Consider the following 26,398-nt stretch of genomic DNA (forward strand, 5'->3'; position numbering starts at 1 on the left):
TGTGCCTTCCATCCGTGGCACTCTTTTCACAACTAAGAGAGGGAAAGGGTACCAGCTGGGTGATTGAGCCTCCAAAGAGCCCAAGTGAGTGAAAGTCACTCAGTCGTGTCCAACTCTTTGTGACCCCATGGACTGTCCATGCAATTCTCCAGGCCAGAATACTGGAGTGGGTAGCCTTTCCCTTCTCCGGGGGATCTTCCCAAACCAGGGATCTAACCCAGGTCTCCCACATTGCAGGTGGATCCTTTACTAGCTGAGCCACAAGGGAAACCCAAGAATCTTGGAGTGGGTAGCCTATCCCTTCTCCAGTGGATCTTCCCAACCCAGGAATCGAATGAGGTCTCCTGCATTGCAGGCAGATTCTTTACCAACTGAGCTATCAGGGAAGCCAGCCAAAGAGCCCAAGGACGCTAAATAAGTCCATGTCACTATGCCCTGTCTTAATTATTAATAGGTCAGTGCATCTCCTTTGTACAAGAACTGGATCCAAGATGGTAGTTTGGGTTTGTACATAATTTTTTTCACTCTTTGCCAGTTTTATTTTATTTTTTATATTTTATTGGAGTATAGTTGATTTACAGTATGTTTAATTATTTAATTTTATATGACATGTTTAGGGGCTAAATACCAAATATCTTTCCAACCTATAAACCAGGCTGGCAGGGACTTTCTAGGTGGTCCCATGGCTGGGACTCTGTGCTCCCAATGTAAGGGGCCTGGGTCCTATCGCTGTCAGGGAGCTAGATCCCATATGCCACAACTCAGACTGGGGCAGCCAAACAAAATATTAATAAATATTTTAAAAATCAGGCTGGCAAAGCTAATAGTTAGGATATTGTGGAGACTATAACAGAATCCTTATTGGACTTGTTGGGGGAGCCCCCTTGAGTGGTAATATCTGCAGATTAACTTGAGGGTAAACCAGGCTTTAAGCTGTTAATTCTCTAACCTCTGAGAGTGTGCTAAGTCGCTCAGTCGTGTCCGACTCTTTGCAACCCCATGGACTGGAGCCCACCAGGCTCCTCTGCCCACAGGATTCTCCAGGCAAGAATACTGGTGTGGGTTGCCATTTCCTTCTCCAGGGGATCTTCCTGACCCAGGGATTGAACCCACGTCTCTTAATTCTCCTGCATTGGCAGGCAGATTCTTTACCACTAGCACCACCTGGGAAGCCCAACCTCTCAGTGGGGAGCCTGTTTGTGACCGGTCCCTTGAGTTTGCTACAAGGAGCAGAGTTGCCTAAAAAGGCTTTAATTTCTGAGGACTGGTTTGGGTGAGCCCAAATAATACTTTTTCAAAACTGCCTTTGGCCTCCAGTGTCTTGTAAAACTCATTTTCAACACAAGCTTGATCCTTTTTGCTCTCATTTTTGTGCATTTGGAATCTGCCTCCTACTTCATATAAAATTCACCTTTGAGAATCGAGCAAGAGAGGAAACACCTAGTTTCCCATTTACCCTCAGATACTGTCACTGAGAAAGGCTTTTTTCTTCTTAAAAGGAGGTCTAAGACTCCAGAGCATATAGCAGATCATAGCTGAAAAGTTGTTGCAGCTTCATACTTCATGGGTAATGCATATGTATATATGTGGGTCTGCAGTTGTGCACACAAGCATAGGTGTCTGTGTGTGCATGTGTGTGTGTACATGTGTGTACATAAAAGTGTATGCATGTGACAGGCAGGTATGTGTGTCCATGTATTGTCCCAGTCTCAAGAGGATTCTTGCCCTTCTCACTGTGGCTACCTTAGTGAGCAGAAGTGATTACTAACAGCCTAGTATAGTGTGAGCTTTATTCACGTCCCAGATGTGCTCCTTACTGTTATGTGTTCTTGGGCAAATTATTTACTTCTCTAAGCTTCATTTTTGCTATCCAAAAAATAAAGATTAAAAATAGGAGGGTACATATGTATACCTGTGGCTGATTCATGTTGGTGTATGGCAGAAACCAACACAGTACTGTAAAGCTGTTGTCCTCCAATTAAAAATAAATAAATTTGAAAAAATAGTGCCTACTTTATGTAGGGTTTCTGACTGTTAGGTAATATGTGTTAAATAAAGCACAACTAAGAGCACATAATTAGCTCTCAGGAAGTGATAACCTGCTATTATTATTGTTGTTGTTGTTACTCCTTCCTACCACATGCTTACAGTCAGAGAGCAAGCTATGTATTGTTTTTTTCCAGCCCAGGGTGCTGTGAGTTTCCGCTTCTTCTCTACTGCATGCTTGCCTCTGAGATCACCCAGGGTTTTTGTCCCAAAGTTTTTTTTGTGGAGTGTCTGACCCAAGGTGGAGCTCAGAGGCACTCAGTTATTTCAGAGTCTTAATGCTTGTCCATCTTTCAGAGGTTCTGCTGCGCAGGGCACCCTCTGCAGAATTTGGTTGTCACGGGATCCCACAGGACTGTGCCCGGAGCTTTTCCTTTCTGAAAGGAGAACTGCCGCATCCTAGCTGACCCAGAGAGGCCCTATAAACCCCTCATGAATGTTTGCTGAACTGCCCTGGGCTGGATTGAGTGCCAGCCTGAGCTTTACGTGTCTCCAGGAACCCCACCACAAAGCCTTTATTTGATCTGCTCAGTGTGATCTCAGAAACCATCTTGAATGGGAACCTCCAGGTAAAACATTTCCCCTCTGCGAATCTTGTTTTTTTCCAATATGTCCTCAAGTTTCCTGTTCACTAATTCCTGAAAAAAAAGAGATCTTTCGGCAGGGGCGGGGGGGTAAGGTAACTGGTTAGGCAGATAACCTCTGAGGTCAGAGTGCTTGGTTGCATCACTTGCTAGATTACTTTTACGTTTTCTAAGTCTCAGTTTTCTCCTCTGTAAAGTGGGGATAATATTATACTTGCTTCATGTCCCTGTATTGTATGAGGATTGAATGAGGTGATAGCTATGAAGACCTAGTGCTTGACTCATCAGTTTAGCTTCATGATTGATATTATTGTGGCCATGCTGGTAGGGAGAGCAGTGGAGTGGAGAGGGCATGGGGAACACTCAACAAGACACTGAGGTCTTACTTTTGAGCTCCCTGAACATCTACTCCTGAGAGGCACCCAGACAAACTTTCCTTATTCAGAAAGGTATAGGAGTTGGAAGGGGAAAGGCAAGTCCAGTGGCCTCAGTGAGTTTGAGGAAAATAACTCATAGTTCAAATGGTAAACTTTCTCTTTTCCAGTGAACTCTCCTCAAAGAGGAGATCAAACCAGTCAATCCTAAAGGAAGTCAACCCTGAATATTCACTGGAAGGACTGATGCTGAAGCTAAAGCTCCTATTCTTTGGCCACATGATGCGAAGAGCCGGCTCATTGGAAAAGACCCTTATGCTGGGAAAGATTGAGGGCAGGAGGAAAAGGGGGCAACAGAGGATGAGATGGTTGGATGGCATCATCAACTCAATGGACATGAGTTTGAGCAAACTCTGGGAGATGCTGAAGGACAGGGAAGCCTGGCGTGCTGCAGTCCATGGGGTTGCAAAGAGTCAGACATGATGTAGCGACTGAACAAAAACAACTCCTCAGTGAGAGCAGCCAAGAGAGGAGGGGAATGCCTCTGCTCCCATTGCTTCTAGAGACCGTAGGGCCTGGCCCTTCCATCTGCCCCAAGAAAGAGAAAGCTGGGGCTCAGGGGCAAGGATGAGCCACCACCTGGAGTGGGGCGAGCTGGGGTGGGGTCACATCCTGCTCTGCTCCTCCAAGCACCCGGGTGGGGCTTCCCATCCAGAGGAAGCAGGTCCCATCAGCTAATCCTTGGGTGGGGTTTCCCAAAGCCAAGTGTTTAGAGGCAAGTCATTGTTCTGAAGTTCCGCTAAGTTTTAATGACCACCATGCTGAGAACTCCTCTAAGAACAAAGTGAGATTTTTTTTTTTCCAAACCCAAAGGGAGCCAATGGCGATTAAAAGGAGGAGAAGTATCTAGCCGAGTCTCAATTCCAAGACTTGAACAAGAAAGAGACTTTAGACAGAGGGGGACCCAGGCCCGAACCCCATTCTTTCACTGTGATCAATGAAATGTTCACCATGGGTCCATGTTTCGTCTGTAAGATGGTTGTTGTTGTTCGGTCGCTAAGTCATGTCCAACTCTTTGCAACCCCAAAGGGTGAGGTGGGCATGGAGGTGCGGCTGGTGAAGGGTCAGCCCTGTCTTCAAGGCACACAGGGTTTCACCACCCAGATGTTTCATATCTGGTGACTGTACCTCCAGGGGTTTGATGGCAAGTATCTGGAGCCAGTAGGACTTGCTTGGCTCTGGGAGAAAGGGCCAATCACAGCCTGTTTCTTCAGCGTCTAGAGTGCATCAGCTCAAAAGTGGGACGGTTAACCGTTACCAGCCTGGATCCTTGGACTCTTCCTTCAATAGAAATTGATTAGAGGCCAGATGAGAATTGTAGGAAAGGCTTTACTGGGACTCCTGCTGCAGGACAGGGTGATAACAAGGAACAGGTGCTGTTGCTGGCTCCCTGAGAGGAGCTGCTTGGGTCCTTAAATGGGGTAACAACAGGGGTGGGTCCATGAGTTGGACAGGAGGCATAGCTAAGGTGGTGTGCCCATCCCCTTGGTGATGCTGTATGTGGGGGATAATGCTCAGCACCTTGCCTTTGCTCCTGGCATCTCAGAAATGGCAGTGTGGCCTTTTTGTATCTTATTGTTCATAATTGCCCCAAAGGTGCAAGCTTGCAGTTATTTTTAGTTCCTTATTGTTTCTTTGTTTCTGTTGCTTGAAGATTTGTCCAGGTGCAAGCACTCCGGTAATGGGTCCTGGGTCCCAGCCCCTCTCATTACCAGCGTCCTTCACACCCTTTCCTTTGTGCTTCTCCTCTCCTTTGAGCAAGCTCTGCTTTTAACTAGGTCCCACTTTGAAGCTCCCCCTCTAACCTGGCTGCCCCCAAACTAACATTGCTCATTTAACAGACACTGGTGGAGATTCACTGAGCATTAGGTCCACTCCCTGTCCACAGGTCCTTATGGGCTAGTTGCTAAGGGCCTTCTAAGGTGGCATGAACGAGCTGATTCTATCAGACATGCTTAAGGGCTTTTCCTGCTCAAGCCCAAAAAACAGGACTAATAATCAGGGATGTGAGTTCACAGCAGAGGGAGGAGGTAGAAATGTCACTCTAGAGGCTCTTTAGTTCTTCTTCCTTTTCTGCCAAAGGGTGGTGTCAGCTGCATAACTGAGGTTATTGATATTTCTCCCAGCAATCTTGATTCCAGTTTGTGCTTCATCCAGCCTGGCATTTCGCATGATATACTCTGCATATAAGTTGAATAAGCAGGGTGATAATATACAGCCTTGACGTACTCCTTTCCCAATTTGGAACCAGTCTGTTGTTCCACGTCCAGTTCTAACTGTTGCCTCTTGACCTGAATACAGATTTCTCAGGAGGCAGGTCAGGTGGTCTATTATTCCCATCTCTTTAAGAATTTTTCACAATTTGTTGTGATCCACACAGTCAAAGGCTGTGACGTAGTCAATAAAGCAAAAGTAGATGTTACTGGAACTCTCTTGGTTTTTCGATGATCCAGCGGATGTTGGCAATTTGATCTCTGGTTCCTCTGCCTTTTCTAAATACAGCTTGAACATCTGGAATTTCACGGTTCACATGCTGTTGAAGCCTGGCTTGGAGAATTTTGAGCATTACTTTGCTAGCGTGTGAGATGAGTGTAATTGTGTGGTAGTTTGAGCATTGTTTGGCATTGCCTTTCTTTGGTATTGTAATGAAACCTGACCTTTTCCAGTCCTGTGGCCGGGGCTGAGTTTTCCAAATTTCCTGGCCTATTGAGTGCAGCACTTTTACAGTGAGAAGCTAAAGGCAAAGGAGAAAAGGAAAGATATACCCATTTGAATGAAGAGTTCCAAAGAATAGCAAAGAGAGATAGATAAGAAAGCCTTCCTCAGTGATCAATGCAAAGAAATAGAGGAAAACAATAGAATGGGAAAATCGCTCAGTCGGGTCCAACTCTTTGCAACCCCATGGACTGTAGCCCTCCAGGCTCCTTTATCCACAAATTCTCCAGGCAAGAATACTGAAGTGGGTAGCCATTCCCTTCCCCAGGGGATCTTCCGAACCCAAGGATGGAACCTGGGTCTCCTGCATTGCAGGCAGATTCTTTACCATCTGAGCTACCAGGGAAGCCTCAAAGCACTCTATCATACACCCCAGTGGGAGAATGACAAGGGAGGTGTTAATCTGTTATTCCTGCCACTGGTCTTATAGCTCCTTCTATCTCTCTCAGTCTGAGCATCTCCAAACACTGAGAAATCCTAGAGTTTCAAGATCTGTATTTTTTTGTACAACGTGATCCTTAGTACAAGCCAACAGCAACATCTCCTACTTAAAAGGAGAAATGGTCTGTTCTAAAGCTGGAACAGAAGTGGTTCTGTTGGGCTTTCTGAAGTATGGTGCTAACTGGACTGTATGGGAGATTTAGGGGATTTTCAAGGGCAGTTTTGATTGCGCAGCTTTGTGCCTTTTGTCTTTAGAAATCCTTTAGAAACCGAAATCCTTCATGAGATGCAGCTGACCTGTCCAATAAGCACTGAACACAGTGGGATCAGAGAGTGGCCCCCAAGGAAAGTATGGGCCATTAAAACCTGCTCAGGAGACAATATTTAAAGGGTAGAATTTGTTTAGAGGATAGAACACAGATTTATCTGAAGACCTTGCTATAATAGGAACTGGAGGTGGGTGAGGATGGCAAGTCTGGAAGGGCTCCGTCCTTTCCTAAGGCTAGGCTATGTTATACTAGTGTAATAAACAGCCCCAATCCTATGGCTTAAAATAATAAAGATTTAGTTCTCACGCATCTGACATGGTGGCCCTTATGGGTTGGCCGTATCTGTGCTTTGTGTCACTCTCTTAGTTGGGCCTTACGCTAATAAAATTGTCACCGTCTGGAACATTGCCTTTCACCATGGTAGAGGGAAAGGGTGTGCTGGAGGGTCTCTCATTAGCAATTAAATATTCCAGCCTGGAAGTGATCAATGCCACTGTACCCATACCCATCAGTCAGAACTAGTCACATGACCTCACCAACTCTAAGGAGGCTAGGAAGTGAAATCCTATTATGTGTCCACCAGAGGAGGGAATAAGGGGGGGCATTTGGTGAAGAGCACTAGTGACCCCCTCAGCCACCTGCTTTGTCCAACGATCTCTCTAAAACCTGTGTGGACAGATGGGCTAGAGCAAGGGTCCACTCTCTTGCATATAAGAGTCTGTGCTGACTTGTCTTTCTCTCTTTCTTAATCTGCTTTCACCTCGTGACACATGGTGATTCCAGGGGGTCTGGGCACAACCAGCACCCTCCCGTGCAGTGGTCCCCTTTCCCTCTGGGCCTTGGACCCTTCATTTTTATTTACTTTTAGTACTAGCCAGGATCAGAATTAAGGAAGTCAGGCCATGTTCCCTGGATGCCATCAGTTGCTTCCTCACCAAGCCTCCTTCCTTTTGCTTGACTATCCTGTCAACGATACACGTATTATTCCCGACAGAAGTCGACAGAGAAGGGCCAAGACAATCAGCAGAGTGCACCCTGGGAATAGAGACCCAGGGATGTGGGCGCCGGGGGACTGGAAGCTTGGGCAAAGGGTTGTATTTATCTGACTGTGAAGCTAAATAAGGAGGTCTATAAAAAGCAACAACAACAAATTCATGACAGATTTGATTTATTGCTGCAAGATCTTTATAAAACTCTCCCTGATGGAGCATTTATAAGAATCCCTTAGCTACAAGCATATGGGTTTCAGTTTTTCCACTACAGAGAAATGAAAAGTTATTCTCTTCTGGGAGAGAAAGGTTATTTTTTTCCTGAATATTTGATCCAGCCTTTTAAAAATGGAATAAAAATACTAGTAGTATTGCTAGGGATTGTATGAATAATATAAAATATGGCTTTTCAAAAAAATTCTAAGTAAGATTGAGCAAAGGGAGAAGGAAGGCTATAAAAGAAAAGTGGTTATTTGAAAGTACAGTAAGTAAAAATACACTATGCGAATTATATGTATTCTATATTATATATCAAATTATATTTTGGGAATACATATGTATTGATATCTCATGTCTCTTTCTTATGGCCATATATCCTGTAATAAAGATAGTATTGCTTACGAAAGGAATGACTGTAGCAGAGAAAAGATTGTTCCCAAAATGGGATATAATATATAGAGATGGAAATTAATACTTGTAAATGAATTATATGCAACAAAGGGAATTATATTTGCATAGTTAAAGATAAAAGTGCTTTATTTAAATGATTTTCGTGTATAATTTTGGTGATAGATTATATCTTTGAGCTACTGTTAGAATAATGCTGCTTGACAAATCATCCCAAAACGGAATCACTTTTATTATCACGCATATGCAGTTGAGTTGGGGATTGGCTGATCTAGACTTGGCTGAGCTCCAAGATGCAGACTGGGTTCAAGTCAATTCCCCATTACTCTCATTTCCTTGCAGATCAACTGGGGCATGTCCTTCTCATGCTAGAGCAGAAGAGCAAGAGGGCAAATGTCACCACACAAGCCCATTTCAAACCTTTGCTTGCCTGATATCCACTAACATCCCATTTGCCAAGGCAAACATCAGTAGGACAGGGAAGAAAATTTCTCCCACAGTGGGAGAGAAGGGCGCCAAATATTTGCTGAGCAATAATTCACATTAGGGACTTCCCTGGAGATCCAATGGTCGGGACTTGGCACTTCCAGAGCAGGGGGCACGGGTTCGATGACTAGATGGAGAGCTAAGATCCCATATGCCACACAGCGCAGCCAAAAAAAATCAAATTATTCTATAATTAAAAATCATATATTTGTCCATGCCCAATATCTGTGTCTCTCTGCTGGCCAGTTCCAGTAGGTACCAACAGTGGCTTAAACCAGAAAGGGTTTTAGTTAAATGCAAGATGTGTCTGGGAAATAATCTGTTCATGTGGAAACAAGATTTCTTGCCCAGAAATGTGCATTTAAGACAAAGCCCACAACCTTCCTGAGAGGAAATTGTAGGGCAAGTCATCAAACTTCTCTGACCCAATTTCTGCAACCCAGTGAGAGACAACTATTTATACTCAGCAATAAATTATAGCCCATGGATCTTGAGTAATCCATGGTGCACATTTCCTGTGAAATGAGACTCTCAAGGATTCAGAATATAAAATAAGGCAATACAGTCAGTGCTAATATATTAAAATTGAATTAATCTCATATTAGTTTATTTCAAGTGTCATGTAATTGCAAACTACTGCTATAGTTTCACCCCCTGATTTGTCCAGTTGATCCTTAGAAAAATGCCAAGGTATAACAATCTTTCCTAGACACATCTCTGGTTTCTTGACTTAGCACCGAGGCTGGTAATTAACATCTCATGAGCCAAATCTGGCCGGTGCCTGTTTTTGTAAATAAAGTTTTATTGGAACCCAGTCATGTCCATTTGCTTATATGTTATCTCTGGCTACTTTCTCTCAATAATGGCAGCTTAAGAAGCTGCAACAGAAGTGGTCTGACCGCAGAACCTAAAATATTTACTATGTGGCAAACAGAAAAACGTACCAGTTCTCATTTAACATAATGCTTGACAGTTGAAACGTGGAATTTGGGTGATTCACACAGGTCTGGCATGAATATTGCCCTTGAGTTTTACTTAGGGAAAATTATACAAGGAAATCAATAATGTGAATTAATATTACATAGTTTTAGTCTGTTTTAAAAAATAATCTCTTTAATACTTTAGGCTATGAACACTCATATCCCAGTAGGCAGTTGTTATACCAGTTATAAAATTTGTATCTGCTTATTGAAGTGGACCCTGAGAAACTCTACTAATAAGTGTTACCTTCTTAGCTTTTAGGAATATGACTTGACTTGCAATATTGTTTTTAAAATTATACCTATCATTACTTCAGACTTTCCACTGTTATAGAAAATTCCATCTCCATGCACACACATAACTGCATTTAAATTTGTGTAGTTTTACTATATTGTGATGTGGGTATTTTCAAACAGCAGCCCCTGATATCTTTTTTGAGTTTGGAGAAAGCAAAACCTTGTCTCTTGCCAGATGTCCACTCTCAGAGCCTGTCTGACAGCTTAAGAAAAAAGGAGCTAACATGTATTAAGACTTGGGGAGAAACATATATAGATTTTAAACATGAGTATAAACTCTCAGTTCTTTTCAGCAGGTGTGTAGAATCTAGGACAGTAAATAATCTGGAGTCATTTCTGTTGGGTATTGAATTACATTCAGATGGACAGATTTCTGTGTTATGGGAGTTGCTTTAAGCCCCACATAAGACCTCAGTATGAGGTCTGGATTCTAGGGGAGTTCATTTTAACCTCTTCTCCACTCTGGACTAAGATAAACACTGCCTATAACATACAGGATTCATATATATATATATCTATATCTATATCTATCTATCTATCTATATATATATATATCCCTGGGGTTGGGGCTTCCCTGGTAGCTCAGTCGGTAAAGAATCTGCTTGCAATGCAGGAGACCCAGGTTCAATCCCTGGATCGGACAGATCTGCTAGAGAACGAAATGGCAACCCACTCCAGTATTCTTGCCTGGAAAATCCTATGGACAAAGGAACCTGGAGGGCTATAGTCCATGAGTTGGCAAGAGTCGGACATGACTTAGCGATTAAACCATAACATACAAGATTTAGATGACAACTCCAAACTTGGCGATTAGGTGAAAACAAGAGATGCTGACTGACAATATTTCTGAAAGGAAGGCTTTCCTGTTAACTGCCAAGCAGGTGAACTATGGATAATCACTGCTTTCCTTTACACGTCACATGGACTTGAAAGCTTCGAAATAGTTTCCATCCATGCCAACTGAATGCACTTGGCTCAAATGGCACCCTTTTTTTTTTTTTCTTCAGGAGTCGGGTGGGAGAGTGTGCTGCTAACACGAGATGAAATAACCTCAGAGGCCATAGCATCACCCAGCGCAGACATGACTGTCAAGGTAAGGCGTACTTTCTCTAGTGTGATTCTTTAAGTGCATCTCTACAGCAGGGGTCCCCAACCCCTGGGCTACTAGTAACCTCCTATCAGGTCAGTATTGGCATTAGATAGAAATAAAGTAAATGTAACACACTTGAATCATCCTGAAACCATCCATCCCCCACTCCTGGTCCGTGGAAAAATTGTCTTCCACAAAATTGGTCCCTGGAGCCAAAAAGGTGGGGGACCACTGCTCTAGAGGAAAATGAGCCTATGGCAGATTTCTGGGGGTAAAATGAATACTGCCCCTCACCCCGCTGGGGTTCTCTATTCACTGACCTCAGTGGGTCAACTAGAATAAGATTTGCTGAAATATGGGGCCTGCATTAGGAAATCACCTGAAAACTAGAATCCAAGACTTGTAATTTCCAATGGACTGGTTTTAGGGTCTTTAGTAAACGTCTACATGTTGACTGTCTGCAAGTGTAACCCCATGGGGATAGCAAAGCAAATCTGAAAATTCTGAGCTGAGAAACTCGGGCCCTACTGTGCATTGTGAAGAAAGGTCAGAGAGGCATAAAGTAGCTTTGATCTTGACTCAAGATTTCCACTGATGTCAGCGGGAAGGCAGCACATGGCCCACTCCAGATGGAACTCGCTAATGGCCAAAGGTTTACAAAATGAGTCATCTGGAGATCAACCTAATTATCACTGTTCAAATTAAATGCATGAATTTGTAATCATTGCCTAGATTAAGGAGTCTGTAGCAAAATATATCAGACACAATTACTTCCCTTCTATTACTGGAATGGACACAAAGGAACAGTCCTCCTCTCTTGGAATTCTGTTTATACAGGGAAGCCTGGTATGCTGCAGTCCATGGGGTTGCAAAGAGTCGGACATGACTGAGCGACTAAACTGAACTGAACAAAGACTGGAAGTGGGAGGGCTTTCTAACATTTTTGCTTGAATGAATAGAATTTAAATAAATGCCACTTAGAAAGTTTTCTTGGAAAATGAAAACATAATGTCCTTTTTTAATATTGAGATATCATTAGAGATTTCACTCTGGATTTTTTAGTAGAAGTTGTACAAAAGAATATACAGGATGAATTTATTTAAGCTTTTCTTTGTAATGTGATGGCTGAATTTGTGTTATCTGTTAAAAATGTTAGAGAAAGCAAAGCAAAGTACAGTCATGAAATGTATTATAAGATGGAAAAATAGCCTGTTGGTTAAATGAATCAACTAATCTGCTGCTGCTGCTGCTGCCAAGTCACTTCAGTCGTGTCCGACTCTGTGCGACCTCATAGACAGCTGCCCACCAGGCTTCCCCGTCCCTGGGATTCTCCAGGCAAGAACACTGGAGTGGGTTGCCATTTCCTTCTCCAGTGCATGAAAGTGAAAAGTGAAAGCGAAGCCGCTCAGTCGTGTCTGACTCTCAATGACCCTTGGGACCACAGCCTACCAGGCTCCTCCGTCCATGGGATTTTCCAGGCAAGAGTACTGGAATGGGTTGCCATTGACTTCTCCACAACTAACCTAGATAATAATTATCCGGTGCTAAAAATTTGTTTGCTTGTCATTATGTTTAGTTGAACTTATAAGATAAAAATATATATTGCAATGATGTATTGGTATTTTCCTAGCTATTAGTGCAAAGTCTAAGAAGTTTGAGAAATCTTTGGCCATGTTGAATTGAGAGAGATGGATGCTGATAGTAGAATCTGATGGATTTAGATGTGCTATTTTGAAATTTGTGAGGATTTTAAGAATTAGTTTCTGAGATGTGTTGCTAGTCTACCTGCAGAGTTTGTTCTATAAAAGCAAATGGTGTATTTGGATACAAACAAGTTTTGCCCAAGCCTCATTTTATAAGGCTACTGCATAATCAGTGTGCTCCTGGTATCAAGATCTTGACTAAAGTTTTATTTGGGTCTATTCAACTTCGATGTCATCCTCAACCTCTCTTTCTGTCTTTTTTTATTGAATGTGCATGCGTGTGTGCATGCTCAATCATGTCTGACTCATTGTGACCCCATGGGCTGTAGCCTGCCAGGCTCCTCTGTCCATGGGAATTCCCTGGCAAGAATATTGGAGTGGGTTGCCATTTCTTTCTCCAGGGGATCTTCCCGACCCAGGGATCGAACTCGCATCTGCCAAGTCTCTTGGCAGGTGGATTCTTTACCACTGAGCCACTTAGGAATCCTCTTTTATTGAATACCTGGGAATATTTTATAAGAATAGAGGATTTTTAGTTCACAATAACTGAATCTACTTAGAAGAAAGAACACTATATACTTTTAAAAAGTTAAGCAAGATACAAATATATTTAATACTCCAATAAATTCCTATAAATATTAAGTTCCTTTATTAATGCAAATCTCTTCTCAATAAAAGATTCTTGAAACTTCTAGATGAATGTAATTTAGGGAAATACTTCTTTTTAGATTCTTCTCCATTATATTTCCCACTTATAAAAAATTATCAATTTTTTTCCTTCGGTACTATGCTTTTTCCTACCCTACACTGCTTTATGTATCCATCCTGCTCTTGGGTCTTTTTTTCTTTTAATTTCTACTTTTTGGCTGTGCTGTGTGGTATATGGGATCTTAGTTTCCCAATCAGGGATTGAACCCACACCCTCTGCATTGGAAGCAGAGTTTTAACTACTGGACTGCCAGGGAAGTCCCCCCTGTGTCTATCTTAAAGTATTATTTTTTTCTGTGTCTATAAGTACCTGATCTTTGTTAACTACAGATTTGTCATCATATAGTCATGTCACTACAGGCTTCCCAGGTGGTTCTAGTGGTAAGGAACCCACTTGCCAACGCAGGAGATGTAAGAGATGCAGGTTCGATCCCTGGGTTGGGAAGATCCCCTAGATAAGGGCATGGCAACCCACTCCAGTATTCTTGCCTGGAGAATTCCGTGGAAAGAGGAGCCTGGTGGGCTACAGTCCATGGGGTCACAAAGAGTCAGGCACAACTGAAACAACTTAGCATACATTCATATGTCTACAGCTATTCCTGCTTCTAATAGCTATTTCATATATCCTTGTAATATCACCTATCCCTGCTTTTTGCCCTGGGAAAACAAAATATTCTGTTAAAATATTTACTACAGTAGAAGTTGATACATTGACATTTCCCAAGGGGAATATCAGCAGAAACCACTAAAATTCTTTGGTTTCCTCCCTATTACTCTTCTTGCAATAGATGTACCTTTCTTCACGTGTAGAAGTTTTCTTTCTGAAAAAAGCACAGCATTTTTTGTGATGTCGGTGGTCTGAATGTGGTTTTGTCTACTATATGTAGCCTTTTAATACCGTGTCTTATTTTGAAATGACAGTCATGCTTCTGAAAATATGCTTGGCTCAGATGAGTAAATTCATTTATAAACAAGCCTGCCATTCTGAGCAGTGTTGAACTGTGTGGGCTCAGTTGTGTGCAATTCTTTGTGGCCCTATGGACTATAGCCCGCCAGGTTCCTCTTTCCACAGGATTTCCCAGGCAAGAATACTGCCGTTTCCTTCTCCAGAGGATCTTCCCAACCGAGGGATCAAACCTGCGTCTCCTGTGTTTTCTGCATTGCTGGTGGATTCTTTACCGCTGAGCCTTCAGGGGTGCAGATTTGCAAAATGGATGGCTTAGAGGGAGTATACTGTATAGTGTGGATTCCCCAGTCCTGGGGAAGCCCAATGTTGAACTGAGAGTATTTATATTAAAAACACCCTGTAGATACACTGACACAGGTAGGACCATCATATAGGCTTGCTCAACAATTTTAAATCACTATTAGTAGGTTGAAAGGTGAATCCCTTCCTTCCCCTTGAAACCATGTGTCCAAGTCCTAAATCCTGGTGCCTGTGACTGTGACCTTATTCAGAAAAGGAGTCTTTGCAGATGTAAATAAGATAAGAATTTTGAGGTGAGATTATCCTGGATTAAGGAGGTAGACCTAAGTCCAATGACTCACGTTCTTATGACAGAAGAGGAAACAGAGACAAAGGCCATAAGAAGAAACAGAGGCAAAGGTTGGAGTTCCATGCAGCCCAAGGCAAAGAACGCCTAGAGCCCCCAGAAACTGGAAGAGACGAGGAAGGATTCTCCCCTACAACCTTCGGAGGGAGCAGGGCCCTACCAACACCTTGATTTTGGAATTCCGGCCTCTTGAATTGTGAGAGATTACGTTTCTGTTGATGTAGGCCACTGAGTTTGTGGTAATTTGTTACAGCAGCCTAGGAGACCACTATGCTCAGATCTACCCCAGAATTATACCTACTCTTCTAGAGTGTCATACCATAGAGGCCAAAAGCCAGTATTATACACGTCCATCACCATTTTCTTATTATACTATGGTCACTCTTTACAGGGCTTCCCAAATGGCTAAGTAGTAAAGAATCTGCCTGCAATGCTGGAGATGCAGGTTCCATCCCTGGGTCAGGAAGATCCTCTGGAGAAGGAAATAATCACCACTCTAGTATTCTTGCCTGGGAAATCCCATGGATAGAGGAGCCTGGAGAGCTGCAGTTCATGGGGACATAAAAGAGTCAGACATGACTTAGTGACTAAAACAACAACACCCTTTACAAGTTGTTTTTACCTGTTCTTGTTTGAAAGAGCTGTTAACCTTTTTCAGCCTGAATCACGATTCACTAGAAGAAAAGGGTCGTCATATTTTGGGATGACTTCTATATTATGTTTTCATCTGTTTTGCTGCTTGTCTAGACATTGCTTTTTAAAAAAAAGTATGGATCAATATTTTCTGAAACTTGCCTGACTGTGAGAATTGTCTGCAGCGGTATTAAATATACACATATATAACTTCCTAGGCTTCTCCTCTCAAAATTAAGATCCAGAAGAACAGAGTGTGAGAATTAGCATTTTTAATGAGCGCTTGGTGATTTTGGGGGTCAGTTTGGGAAAATGTTGTTTTGCATTTCACTAAAGTGGTATGGGGTGTGGTCATATGATCCCTCCATTGCCCTTGGCTTTCTAGTTGTCCAGCTGTTTAAGACAACTGGCTAAGACTGACTAAGGCTCAGAACTGCAGTTTCATTTCTAGTCCCATCTTCCACTATGTCTGTCTCTGGACCCATCCTTGCCCTCTGCACCCAGCCTGTTTGTAGCCAGAGTGATCTCTTAAATCATTCTGCCAGTCCGTATGATCAGCAGTCCTACTCCTGGGCATATATCTGGAGGAAACTCTAATTTGAAAAGATACATACAGCCCTATGTTCACAGGAGCACTATTCACAACAGCTAAGACATGGAAACAACCTGAATGTCTGTAGCAGATAAATGGATAAAGAAAATGTGATACACACAAACACACATACACCATGGAATACTACTTAGCCATTTAAAGGAATGAAATACTGCCATTTGCAGCAACATGGATGCAACTAGAGATTATTATACTAAGTGAAGTAAGTCGGAAAGAGAAAAACAAATACTATATGATATCAGTTATATGTGGAATCTAAAATATGGAACAAATGAGCTTATCAACAAAACAGAAGCAGACTTATAGATACAGAAAACAAACTTACCATTACCAAAGGGGAGGAATAAAGAGTTTGGGATTAATAAATTCACACCACTGTATAAAATAAATAACCATCAAGGACCTACTTCATAGCACAGGGAACTATATTCAATATCTTGTAATAACCTATAATTATATAGGCTAAAAGTACATGTGTATATATATATACATATATATGAAACTGAATATGTATTTACATATATATATATAAAACTGAATAACTTTGGTGTACACCTGAAACTAACACAACATTGTAAATCAACTATACTTCAATTAAAAAAAAAAGACCAAAAAAAGGCCAATCTGATAACATCCCCCTGCTTAAATCCTGGCCAGCCTTCCGGTTGCATTAGAACCAAAGACCTAGCTCAGGCAGGTGCTGTGTCTTTTAAAACGCCATGCTTTTTTTTCAAGGCTTCCTTCCTCTTCCTCTTCCTTCCTCTCTCTCCCAGCCTGGCTAACCCATCTGTATATTCAAGTCTCTGGCTCAAATATTAGCCATTTCTGACCAGTTTTGTTTGTCACATGCTCTCACAGGCCCTAGTGTTTCCCCCGCAGAGCCAGGCACATGAATAACCATCAGTGTCCTTGAACAAGATTTGGTCTTCCCTGCCTGAATGTCATCTCTGTGAGGACCTGCATCCCAGCACCTAACTGAGAGTGTAGCCTGTCATGTGCAATCAATAGTTGTTGCATGAGCAAATGTATGAATGAACAAATGAAGACAAATCTCTCTAGACTGCAGTTAAGGGGGACCACTGGCCTTCCTCAAGTCTACTTCCTCCCTTGTTCTCACCCGACTGTCTCTTCTACCTCCCTGCTTCTCTCTCTTATGCTGGGTTGTTTTTTTTTTTTTTGAAATGTAGGTGATTTATAATGATGTATTAGTTTCAGGTGTACAGCAAAGTGATTCAGATACATATATATATGTGTGTATGTGTGTGTGTATATATATATATATATATATATGTTCTTTTTCAGATTCTTTTCCATCTAGGTTATTACAAAATATTGAGTATAGTTCCTTGTTCTGTACAGTAGGTTCTTGTCAGTTATCTATTCATATGCTACTTTCCTTCATATTTTGTTTGTTTTTCACTTCTTAGAGCCTCTAAATCACAGTTCTTTTTTTTCACAGTTCCCTTTTTAAAAACGTAATTGAATCATAATTTACATACCATAAATTTCACACATTAAAGTATACATAATTTCTAGTGAATTTACCAATGATTACCATAATCCAGTTTAATAATATTTTCATCACTCCAGTAAGATCCCTCTTCTATGCTATCAGCTTGTCTCCATTTCACCTCCAATCCCAAACAAACACTAACCTGATTTCTGTCTCTACAGATTTGCCTGTTCTGAACATTTCATGAGAATGGAATTTATTTGTGTCTGGCTTCTTTCGCTTAGCCTGGTATTTTTGAGGTTCATCCATGTTGCAGTCTCTATCAGTATTTCTTTTAATGCTGAGTAGTATTTCATTTCAGGGATATACCAGAGTTTTGGTTTGTTCTCTAGTCCATTCACAAGTCAATGGACTTTTAGCTTGTTTCTACTTTTTGGCTATTTCGAATAATTCTGTTATGAATATTCTCAAACAAGTCTATGTGGATGCATATTTTCATTTGTTGTGGATATGAACCTAGGTGTGGAATTGCTGGGTCACGTGGTAAATCTGTGTTTAACTTTGGGAAGAACTGTCTGACTGTTCTCCAAAGTGGCCACACCATGTTACACTCCCACCAGCAGTGGATGAGGGTTCTGATTTTTCCACATCTTACCAGCACTTGCTAGTGTCTGTGTTTTGGTTGTAACCATCCTAGTAGGTGTCAAGCAGCATCTTACTGTGCTTTTGATGTACATTTCCCTGTAGGCTAGTGATGCAGAATATATTTTCATCTGCTTATTCACCATTTGTATGCAGTTAATTTTTCAATGGCTTGATTTCCTTTATGTACCAGAGGGTATGTTCTGTTATTCTCTTATTACAGGTGTGTAGTCAGTGTTTTCCGAGTAAGGGACCCTCTTCTTAATGATGGGGGGAGGGGGCTCAGTTCACATTTCCCCTTTAGGATCACTGATACCTCTCCCACCAGTGCCCTGGGAAGGAGTGGGAGTGTCTCATCAATCTCTTTTCTTTCCATTTCTTTCCCTTTCTTTTCTTTCTTTTTCTCTCTCTTCTGTCTGGTTATTTTCCTCTTACATCTCAGCTTTTTTAATATCATCATTTTTAGCCTATCAATGTTATATTTTTTATTGTGGTAAAATACATATAACAGAATTTTACACTTTTAACCATTTTTATGTAGCATTATGTCATTTGTACTGTTCTGCAGCCATTACCACCATCTATCTCCAGGACTTTTTCATTATCCCAAACTGAAACTCTCCACCCATTAAATACTAATTCTCTATCCCCTCCTCCCTTCAGCTCCCAGCAACCACTTCAGTGTTACAATTTATATGTAATAATACCTAGCTGTCTTCTCAAAGGTATTTTAATTACATCCTGGTAACAGTAAAAAGCAAAAAAGATGGCTAAACCTCAACTTAACATTTTAATATCCTCTGGACAAGGCAAGCTAGAAAGGCAGTCATTTTACACGCGTACAAGAATAGTGTTCCAAAATAAAGTTACTGGGAAGTGGCTGCATGCCAGATTTTAAAGGAATTTGCTGGTTACAGAGCTTCTGTTCTTCTGAGGAGTAAACTGCCCGGTGCTGACATCCTGGAAGTGTCTTGCCTTTGTTCAGTTGGTTCATGGCTCGAGCCACCGATAGCACCTGTCTGGATCTGCATTGTTTTCTCAAATTGTGTTTATTTGATGACTGTACAAAATGACATCAGTCCATGTAAAAAGAAGTATCTCTTGGGCTGATATAAAATGATTTGACTGCCATTTGAAATATACCAGCTAAGTCCCAAATGCCGTCTTCACTTTACTCTTATATTTGTTGTTGTTTTTCAGTCGCTAAGTTGTGTCTGACTCTTTGTGACCCCATGGATTGCAACATGCCAGGCTTCCCTGTCCATCACTATCTCCCAGAGTTTGCTCAAATTCAAATCCATTGAGTCAGTGATGCTATCTAACCGTCTCCTCCTCTGTTGCCCTCTTCTTTTGCCTTCAATCTTTCCCAGCATCAAGGTCTTTTCCAGTAAGTCAGCTCTTCCCATCAGGTGGCCAAAGTATTGGAGCTTCAGCTTCAGCATCAGTCCTTCCACTGAACATTCAGGGTTGATTTCCTTTAGGCTTGACAGGTTTAATGATCTTCTTTTATATACAGAGACTAAAAACTATTTGCAAAAAGAACATTCTGGTACACACCTCAGATTTTTTCTCAGAAAGAAGTCTTGTACTTATTCACATTGCTAAAAGATAAACTGAGCCATAGTAAGAATTTTAAGACTTTGTTTGAGCAAAATCCCATGTGAGTTGGGCAGCATCAAACTGGAAGTCGTTAGTGGTGCCTTGCCCACAGGAGCTGAAGAGAGACTTTTATAGAGAAAAGATGGGAGCAGTGAAAGGAAATTAATCAATTAGCTGTAACTTAAAGTGTCACTGTATTGTTTGGGGTTTTGATTTGTAACCATTAGGCATTTACAGGCTTGAATTTTGGTTTGCTGCTGGAATTCTCCATGGCAGTAGAGCCACCTCTGTCTCTTGGCTTCCTTGCTTAATTCATTTAACCACATAGACAATATTTTTCAGTTGTGCTTAGGCAAGAAACAGGATGGCTATCAGTTAGGCAAGTTGGGGCTGTCAAACTGTTTGAAAGGGGTGCATTTCCTAACCAAGGACATGGCAGAACCACATAAAAAGTGGATGTTGCCTCTGTATGTAAAACTTACTGCTGGGAGGGTGACTTGTTCTCCTGGACCAACAGATGTTCTGTGTTACAAAAGGGGAAAAACATTTAGGCTCTTCCGGTGGTGAATAGAGGCCACAGGTTACAGCTTTCTTTGGAAGTTGCTTTTAAAAAGCCATTCTACTGAGGACCTTCTGTTGCTAGCAGTGCTGACTGGTTGTCCTTTGTATTTGCTGATGATGACATAGAGGATGGTTTGTGCAGAGGCTCTGTACAAAAAAACTACATTTGGGACCAGCAGTCCTTTCTCCATTGGGTGCATACATAAAGATGGTTCTAAATTTGCTCCCTTGCCAAAGAAACTCTTTAATTGCAGATTTTTGTCGTCCTTGAAACTATTCAAAGTGCTGGAACTCAAAAGAGGATTGGCAGTGAGGGTGGGGGATGGGAAACATTCCAGGACTAACTATTGGCTCAACATTTACCATACCCCTTCTATGAGAATCACTGTCTTATTTTTTTTTAATGTACATTTTGCATTATTACAAAGAATAGTGCAAAAAGGCCCTGGTGCACACTGTCCTATGGTGTAACAATATTGGTTACTATCAGTCCTATGTGTCGCTCCCTATGTGTCAAATAAAATGAAGGTCAAATGAAGTCACAATTCATAGCTCTCCTTATATTATATGTATAGATGAGGAATATTACAACACATGAAAGATCTCAGGCACCTTCTTCTCTGTCATTTTATGTCTTCATCGTGTTCTCCTGCTGATAATAATAACTAATATTGATTGAGCATTTACTATGAGCTGAGTACTGTGCGAGGCCCTTACGTGTACCATCTCATACAGTCCTTGAAATGGCCCTGCAAAGGAGGAACTCTTATTCATCCCATTTTACAGATGTGGTGACTAGAGCACAGTAAAGTTAGATGAATCATCCAAGATTTCAAAATGAGCGTTGGAACTCAGGTGAAAAGGCACCGTATGACCTCTATTTGAGTGTTGATGAATGCAACTTAATTTTACCATCGGCTAAAGCAGGGTAGCTCCAACCATGGGGCAAGAGTAGTTATGCCAGATAATACACTGGACAACCAGTTAGATTCAAATTTTAGATAAGCAACAAGTAATTTTTTAGTATTTGTATGTCCCAAATATTGCATGGGACATACTAGGAAATTGATTCTTGGTTTCCAAATTTTAAACGTAACTGGCTGTCTTTTGTTTTAATTTGCTTAGTCTGGCAGCCCTAGGCAGGAGGGGTATTGCAAAAGAGGTAAAGAAACAGGCCAATCCATTTGATTACTGTGGTTTGAGATTATTTGCGGTTTTATATTTCTTCTATTAGTGTGATTTTATTCATTTCAGGATGATAATGTATTAAGTTCATTATATTAAGCTTTAAATCAGACAGATATGCAGGTTCAGTCTGTACAATAAACTGATAACTGATCAACAAATCTCTCCTGATTCACTTTTTTTCCCTTAGAAATAAAGGCTTCCAAACCTGACCTAAGATCAGTACCTCATTGGTTTCTCTATGAAGTGAAACTATGGGAAATGTTGCCCGTGGTTTGTTTCTCTTAATTTAAAAAAACAAAACAAAACTACTTTTCCTCAATCTGGGCATGTTATGATTTTTCTGAAGTCTGTTCTAGGATTTTCACTTTAGCTGGGCTACCAGTGATTTCATTTTCTATAGAGAGCTTCATCCCAAGTTTTAAAATGATGAAATATTCTTGTGCTTTTAGCAACTTTATCGCTGGGTAAAATTCCCTTCTCTCTGGGTGGTCACCTCCTGAAATAGATGACACTGGCCTACATAGTCCGAGCAAAAGTACTAACATATTCACGAATATTTCCTGAGTACATCAGTGCATTTCCTCCAGTGCACATTTCCAGAGTTCCATGGGTGGGAGCGACTAATGATGACAAAACTCTAGGATAGTCTCTGTCCTGTACGTCAGAGCCCCTTTGCACATAGACCTGTCTTCCTATGAATGATCTGCCCCGGTCTATTTAGCTCTGAAGCAGGGCTCATTTGCAGTTACCAAAACGCAGAACCACTGTCAGCAACCATCGGTCTTTGGTGTTCTAGGAAGGTTGCCAGCTGGTTCCCACTAGGCAAGAATTTGCCTATCCAGTTAATTTATGAATAAATTATCATTAGTGTCTGAGAAGGTTTGGAATGGTCACAAGTTATACCTGAAAAACAAATTATCCATGTGGCCATTTCCAATAGGCTTTGTCCTTCTGAAACAAGTCTAGTCTCACAAAGGTCTCATAAATCTTTAGGGTAATTAGAATCCTCAGGAAATATCTGTTGGATTCGTTGGTAGAAAGACCTTGCTTCATTATATAAGCACTTCAGATAGTTTAAGCGAGCATCTAGCGTCCCTCTTGGTAAATTATCAATGCCTTCCTTTTCTGTGTCTTTCTTTTACCTATCCTAATGACCTTCCTCCTTGCTTTTTTCTGTTGCAGTGAAAACTAGTAGTTAACATGAAGAAAATCTGACACACGTGTAAGTTGTATAAAAAAACAGAAAATGTGCTCAGACAAGGTGATTGCTGCATTGGCTAGAATAGGATGCAAGGTGATTTATACACCAGAATTTGGGCTGTTTTGGTGTCACTTGAGCTTACTATTGTTGCAGCAATTGTTCCTTCTTCAGAAATGAGCCAGTGGAGATGTGACCTTTATTTCAGCTCAACATTATTACGTACATTTCTGAAAAGAAAAAAAGTGTCAGTAGCCACAATCCCCATTCCCTCTCCCAAAGGGCTCTGTAGAAGGTAAGGTGATGGATCAGTCATCATATTCTCTATATGCTCAGAGATAGTGCATTTTGATCTCTGATGAATTTTCTAGTGAATTTCAGTTTACAGAAATGAATGAGAATGATAGCTGACATTTATGGAGAACTCCCTATGTATCAAGCATCCACCAATTACTTAGGGTATTATGTTCAATACTTATCGCAACTGTGTGAGACAGGTACCATGAGTATCTACAATTTACAAAGGAAGAAAGGTTCAGAGACACTGAGTAACTTATCCAAGTATGCACAGCCCAGTCTCAGAGCCCAGATCTAACCAGACAGCCCTTGTCCTTAATAACGATTACTTCCCCGGTAGAGCAAAATGGTGATGCTCTTATGCAAACAGATAAAGTAGGTCTCACAGCCCCTGATCAATAAAGGAGCTTTTATGTAGTTCTGTTTGCATTCGTTCTTTAAATGCAAAACTGGAGTTTACCTGGTGGACTTAGAATTGATTTTCATCCCAGAGCTTTGGTTGTTTTTCAGACTTGCCCTTGGGTTTTCATCCTATCAACATTCTGATTACATTTTCATTATCATTCAACTGCAGTGATTCATGAATATGATGATAAAAACAGAACTGGCTCTTCAATAAATAAGGGAAGCGGGGCTGACAGTGAATAAATAGACTTTGCTTTAAATCTGAAGAAATTCAGCCTACAGATGTCCTGTAATATTTATTAGGAGACCACTATACCCACCATGCCTGAGCTTGGAGCAGTTTCTTCTTTCAGTCTTTCCTGAGATATCTGTATTTCTGTGTTGTACAGCATTTCTTAACTTTTAGGTTAAAAAAAAAAATTACTGAATGTTATGGTGCATGCTCATATATGTGGTGTACTATATTTAAACATATTCAAATTCTGAGGGTGATTTTTCAAACTAATGGCAATAAATCCTTTGGAAATTTTGAAAAGATAAACCTTATTTAAGTTGAGAAATAGACAAACATTCATCCAGTAAGAATTATTATTTTAAATATGTTGGTTCCTACAAAGAAAATATGAACAAAACCCAAGTATGAAAAAAATTTCCAAGTTTATATTAAATGTATCCCATGAGTGACATAGGAAAATCCCTCTTAAGAGAAAAGGCATTGCAAAAGAGGCAAAGAATCTTTCTTTTTCAAATAAAAAATGCTTCAAATAAAAATGTTTCTAAGCATTTTTCCTAGTATTTGACAGTTTACTAAAATAAATCTTTTTCCTCCATATGGATTTTGTCAAACTTTCTGATCCTATAATAGGTTTTGACCCACCCTTCCTATTGTTTCTTGCTCTCACTCTTGTTCCTCTGGTCTTCCTTGTCTTATTCTCTTTTTCCTTCCTCCTGTGTTTCCTGCCTCATTCCTTCCCTCCTCACTCACTCCCTTTCTTTTCCCCAGCATTTACTAAGGGTCAGTCGCTATGTTATTTCACGTAAGGCTCACAAGTGCACCATGAAATAGGGACCCTTATTTTGTTTATTTCAAGAGTTCCATGCTCTGAAAAAGGAACTTTCCCAAGGTCACAAAATCTGTAAGAACGGAGCCAGGATTCGGTCCTAGGTCTGTAATATTCCAGAGCCCGCAGTTTATTGCTTTCCATACAATGAGTATCTCTTTAATAAACAGGAAGTTATTTTAGTTAAAATTTAATGACATAACTGACAAAGACAAATATTACATGATACTGCTTATACGTGAAACCAGAAAAAAAATAATACAAATGAACTTTCTTACAAAACAGAAATAAACTCACAAACATAGAGAACAAACTTAACGGTTACCAAAGAGGGGAGGGGGAGGGGTAAATCGGGAATTTGAGATGAACAGGTACGCACTACTGTATATAAAATAGATAAACAACAGGGACCTACTGGATAGCACAGGGAACTCTATTTAATATCTTGTAATAATCTATTTGAGAAAGAATCTGAAAAATATGTATGTATAACTGAATCACTTTGCTGTATACCTGAATCACTGTGTATCAACTATAATTCAATAAAAAAGTTAATGATAGGGAAATAGCTATAATCCCCCACGAGGAGGCATTAGTCAACGGCCTTTCTGATCTAAGACTGCTCTGGTTCTTTGGACTGGCCCACAGGGAACTTACAGAGCAGCAGACTAGCACAGATGGATAATAACAAATGGTTACTATCTACTGAGAATCTGCCCGGTAGGTTCTTTGACCTCTGTAAGCATTAACTCAACCAGTGCTCACCAGGAGCCCAAGATATAGATACTATATAACTGTCTCCATTTTAAAGACTAGGAAACTGAGGCACAGGGAGGGAAAATCACCTGTGGAAGGTCCCACCCAGAATCACTGGAGGAATGAAGGTTTGGTGCCCAGAGCAAGTCCTCCTGCCTGTGACATCAGACCACCTCTTGCCTGAGATCTACATGTGCCCCTCCTTTTCTCAGGAGATGCTCAGCCGGTTGGCTTCCCAACCAGCCATTCACTTGCAGTTCAGACCCAGAGCAAAGAAAAGGCAGCAGAGTCTGCTTTCCCCAGGGGAGGAATCAGTAACTGTCAAGCCAGACAGTCTTTGTGCAAGTGACATGTCTGAAAAGAGCTGTTTCTGTAATGAAGGAGTTAAGGGGAGAATGCCACAGATAATAAGAGGAAAAAAAAAAGAAAGGTCACTTGAACTCACCCATGATAAATGTTAGAAATTTAAGGGTCAATGTGATCCTTTCACATGAGACACTAAATTCTTCTTGGAAATCATCTAATGAGAAAATCTAATTTATTGTAGTGTGTCAAAAGTACAATTATTTTTTACCGAAAGTTCAAGAAGTACTTTACCCAGTGTACTTTAAAAGCCTGTTTTGGTCAGTTTGTATTTTGTTGAAAAGAAATTTAGAGGGATTTCCCTGGTAGTCCAGTGGTTAAGACTTTGCGCTTCCAGTGCAGAGGGGCTGGGTTCAGTCTGTGGTCAGAACTAAGATCTCACATGCTGTGCAGTGTGGCCAAAAAATTTAAAAATTAAAAAAAAAAAGGAAATTTCTTAGAAAAATAACCAAATGGGGATTTTTGGAATAATAAAAACATTTTATTGTCATGAGAATAAGAAGTACACAGGCATGCGTCTGATAAACAGGTATTAAGTGTCTTCTAAGTGTGATGCTTTGTGCCATGCGCCTAGTGCATCCACTTCTTCCAGTTATGTCTAAAATCTGATTCCACCATTACTGTCACCACTACCCACGACCATCCTAGTTTAGGCCATTGTCACCTCTTGCCCAGATTACTATAGTAGCTTCTGAGTGGTCTCCTGG

The 26,398-nt window shown here is 41.0% G+C and overlaps 1 protein-coding gene across 24 annotated transcripts in view; it reads left to right on the forward strand.

The window, feature by feature from the left end:
• Window positions 1–26,398, forward strand: part of PALM2AKAP2 (PALM2 and AKAP2 fusion) — a 473,479-nt gene that overhangs the window by 311,793 nt on the left and 135,288 nt on the right. For all 24 annotated transcript variants that reach the window (XM_081526345.1, XM_081526427.1, XM_081526404.1 and 21 more), the window contains one exon: window positions 10,876–10,961. In XM_081526345.1, the coding sequence (XP_081382471.1) occupies window positions 10,876–10,961 (86 nt within the window). The remainder of the gene's footprint in view (window positions 1–10,875; window positions 10,962–26,398) is intronic.

This window comes from Giraffa tippelskirchi, chromosome 1, assembly GCF_054371585.1.
Source record: "Giraffa tippelskirchi isolate mGirTip1 chromosome 1, T2T-mGirTip1v1.2.pri, whole genome shotgun sequence".
NCBI classification, from domain to species: domain Eukaryota; kingdom Metazoa; phylum Chordata; class Mammalia; order Artiodactyla; family Giraffidae; genus Giraffa; species Giraffa tippelskirchi.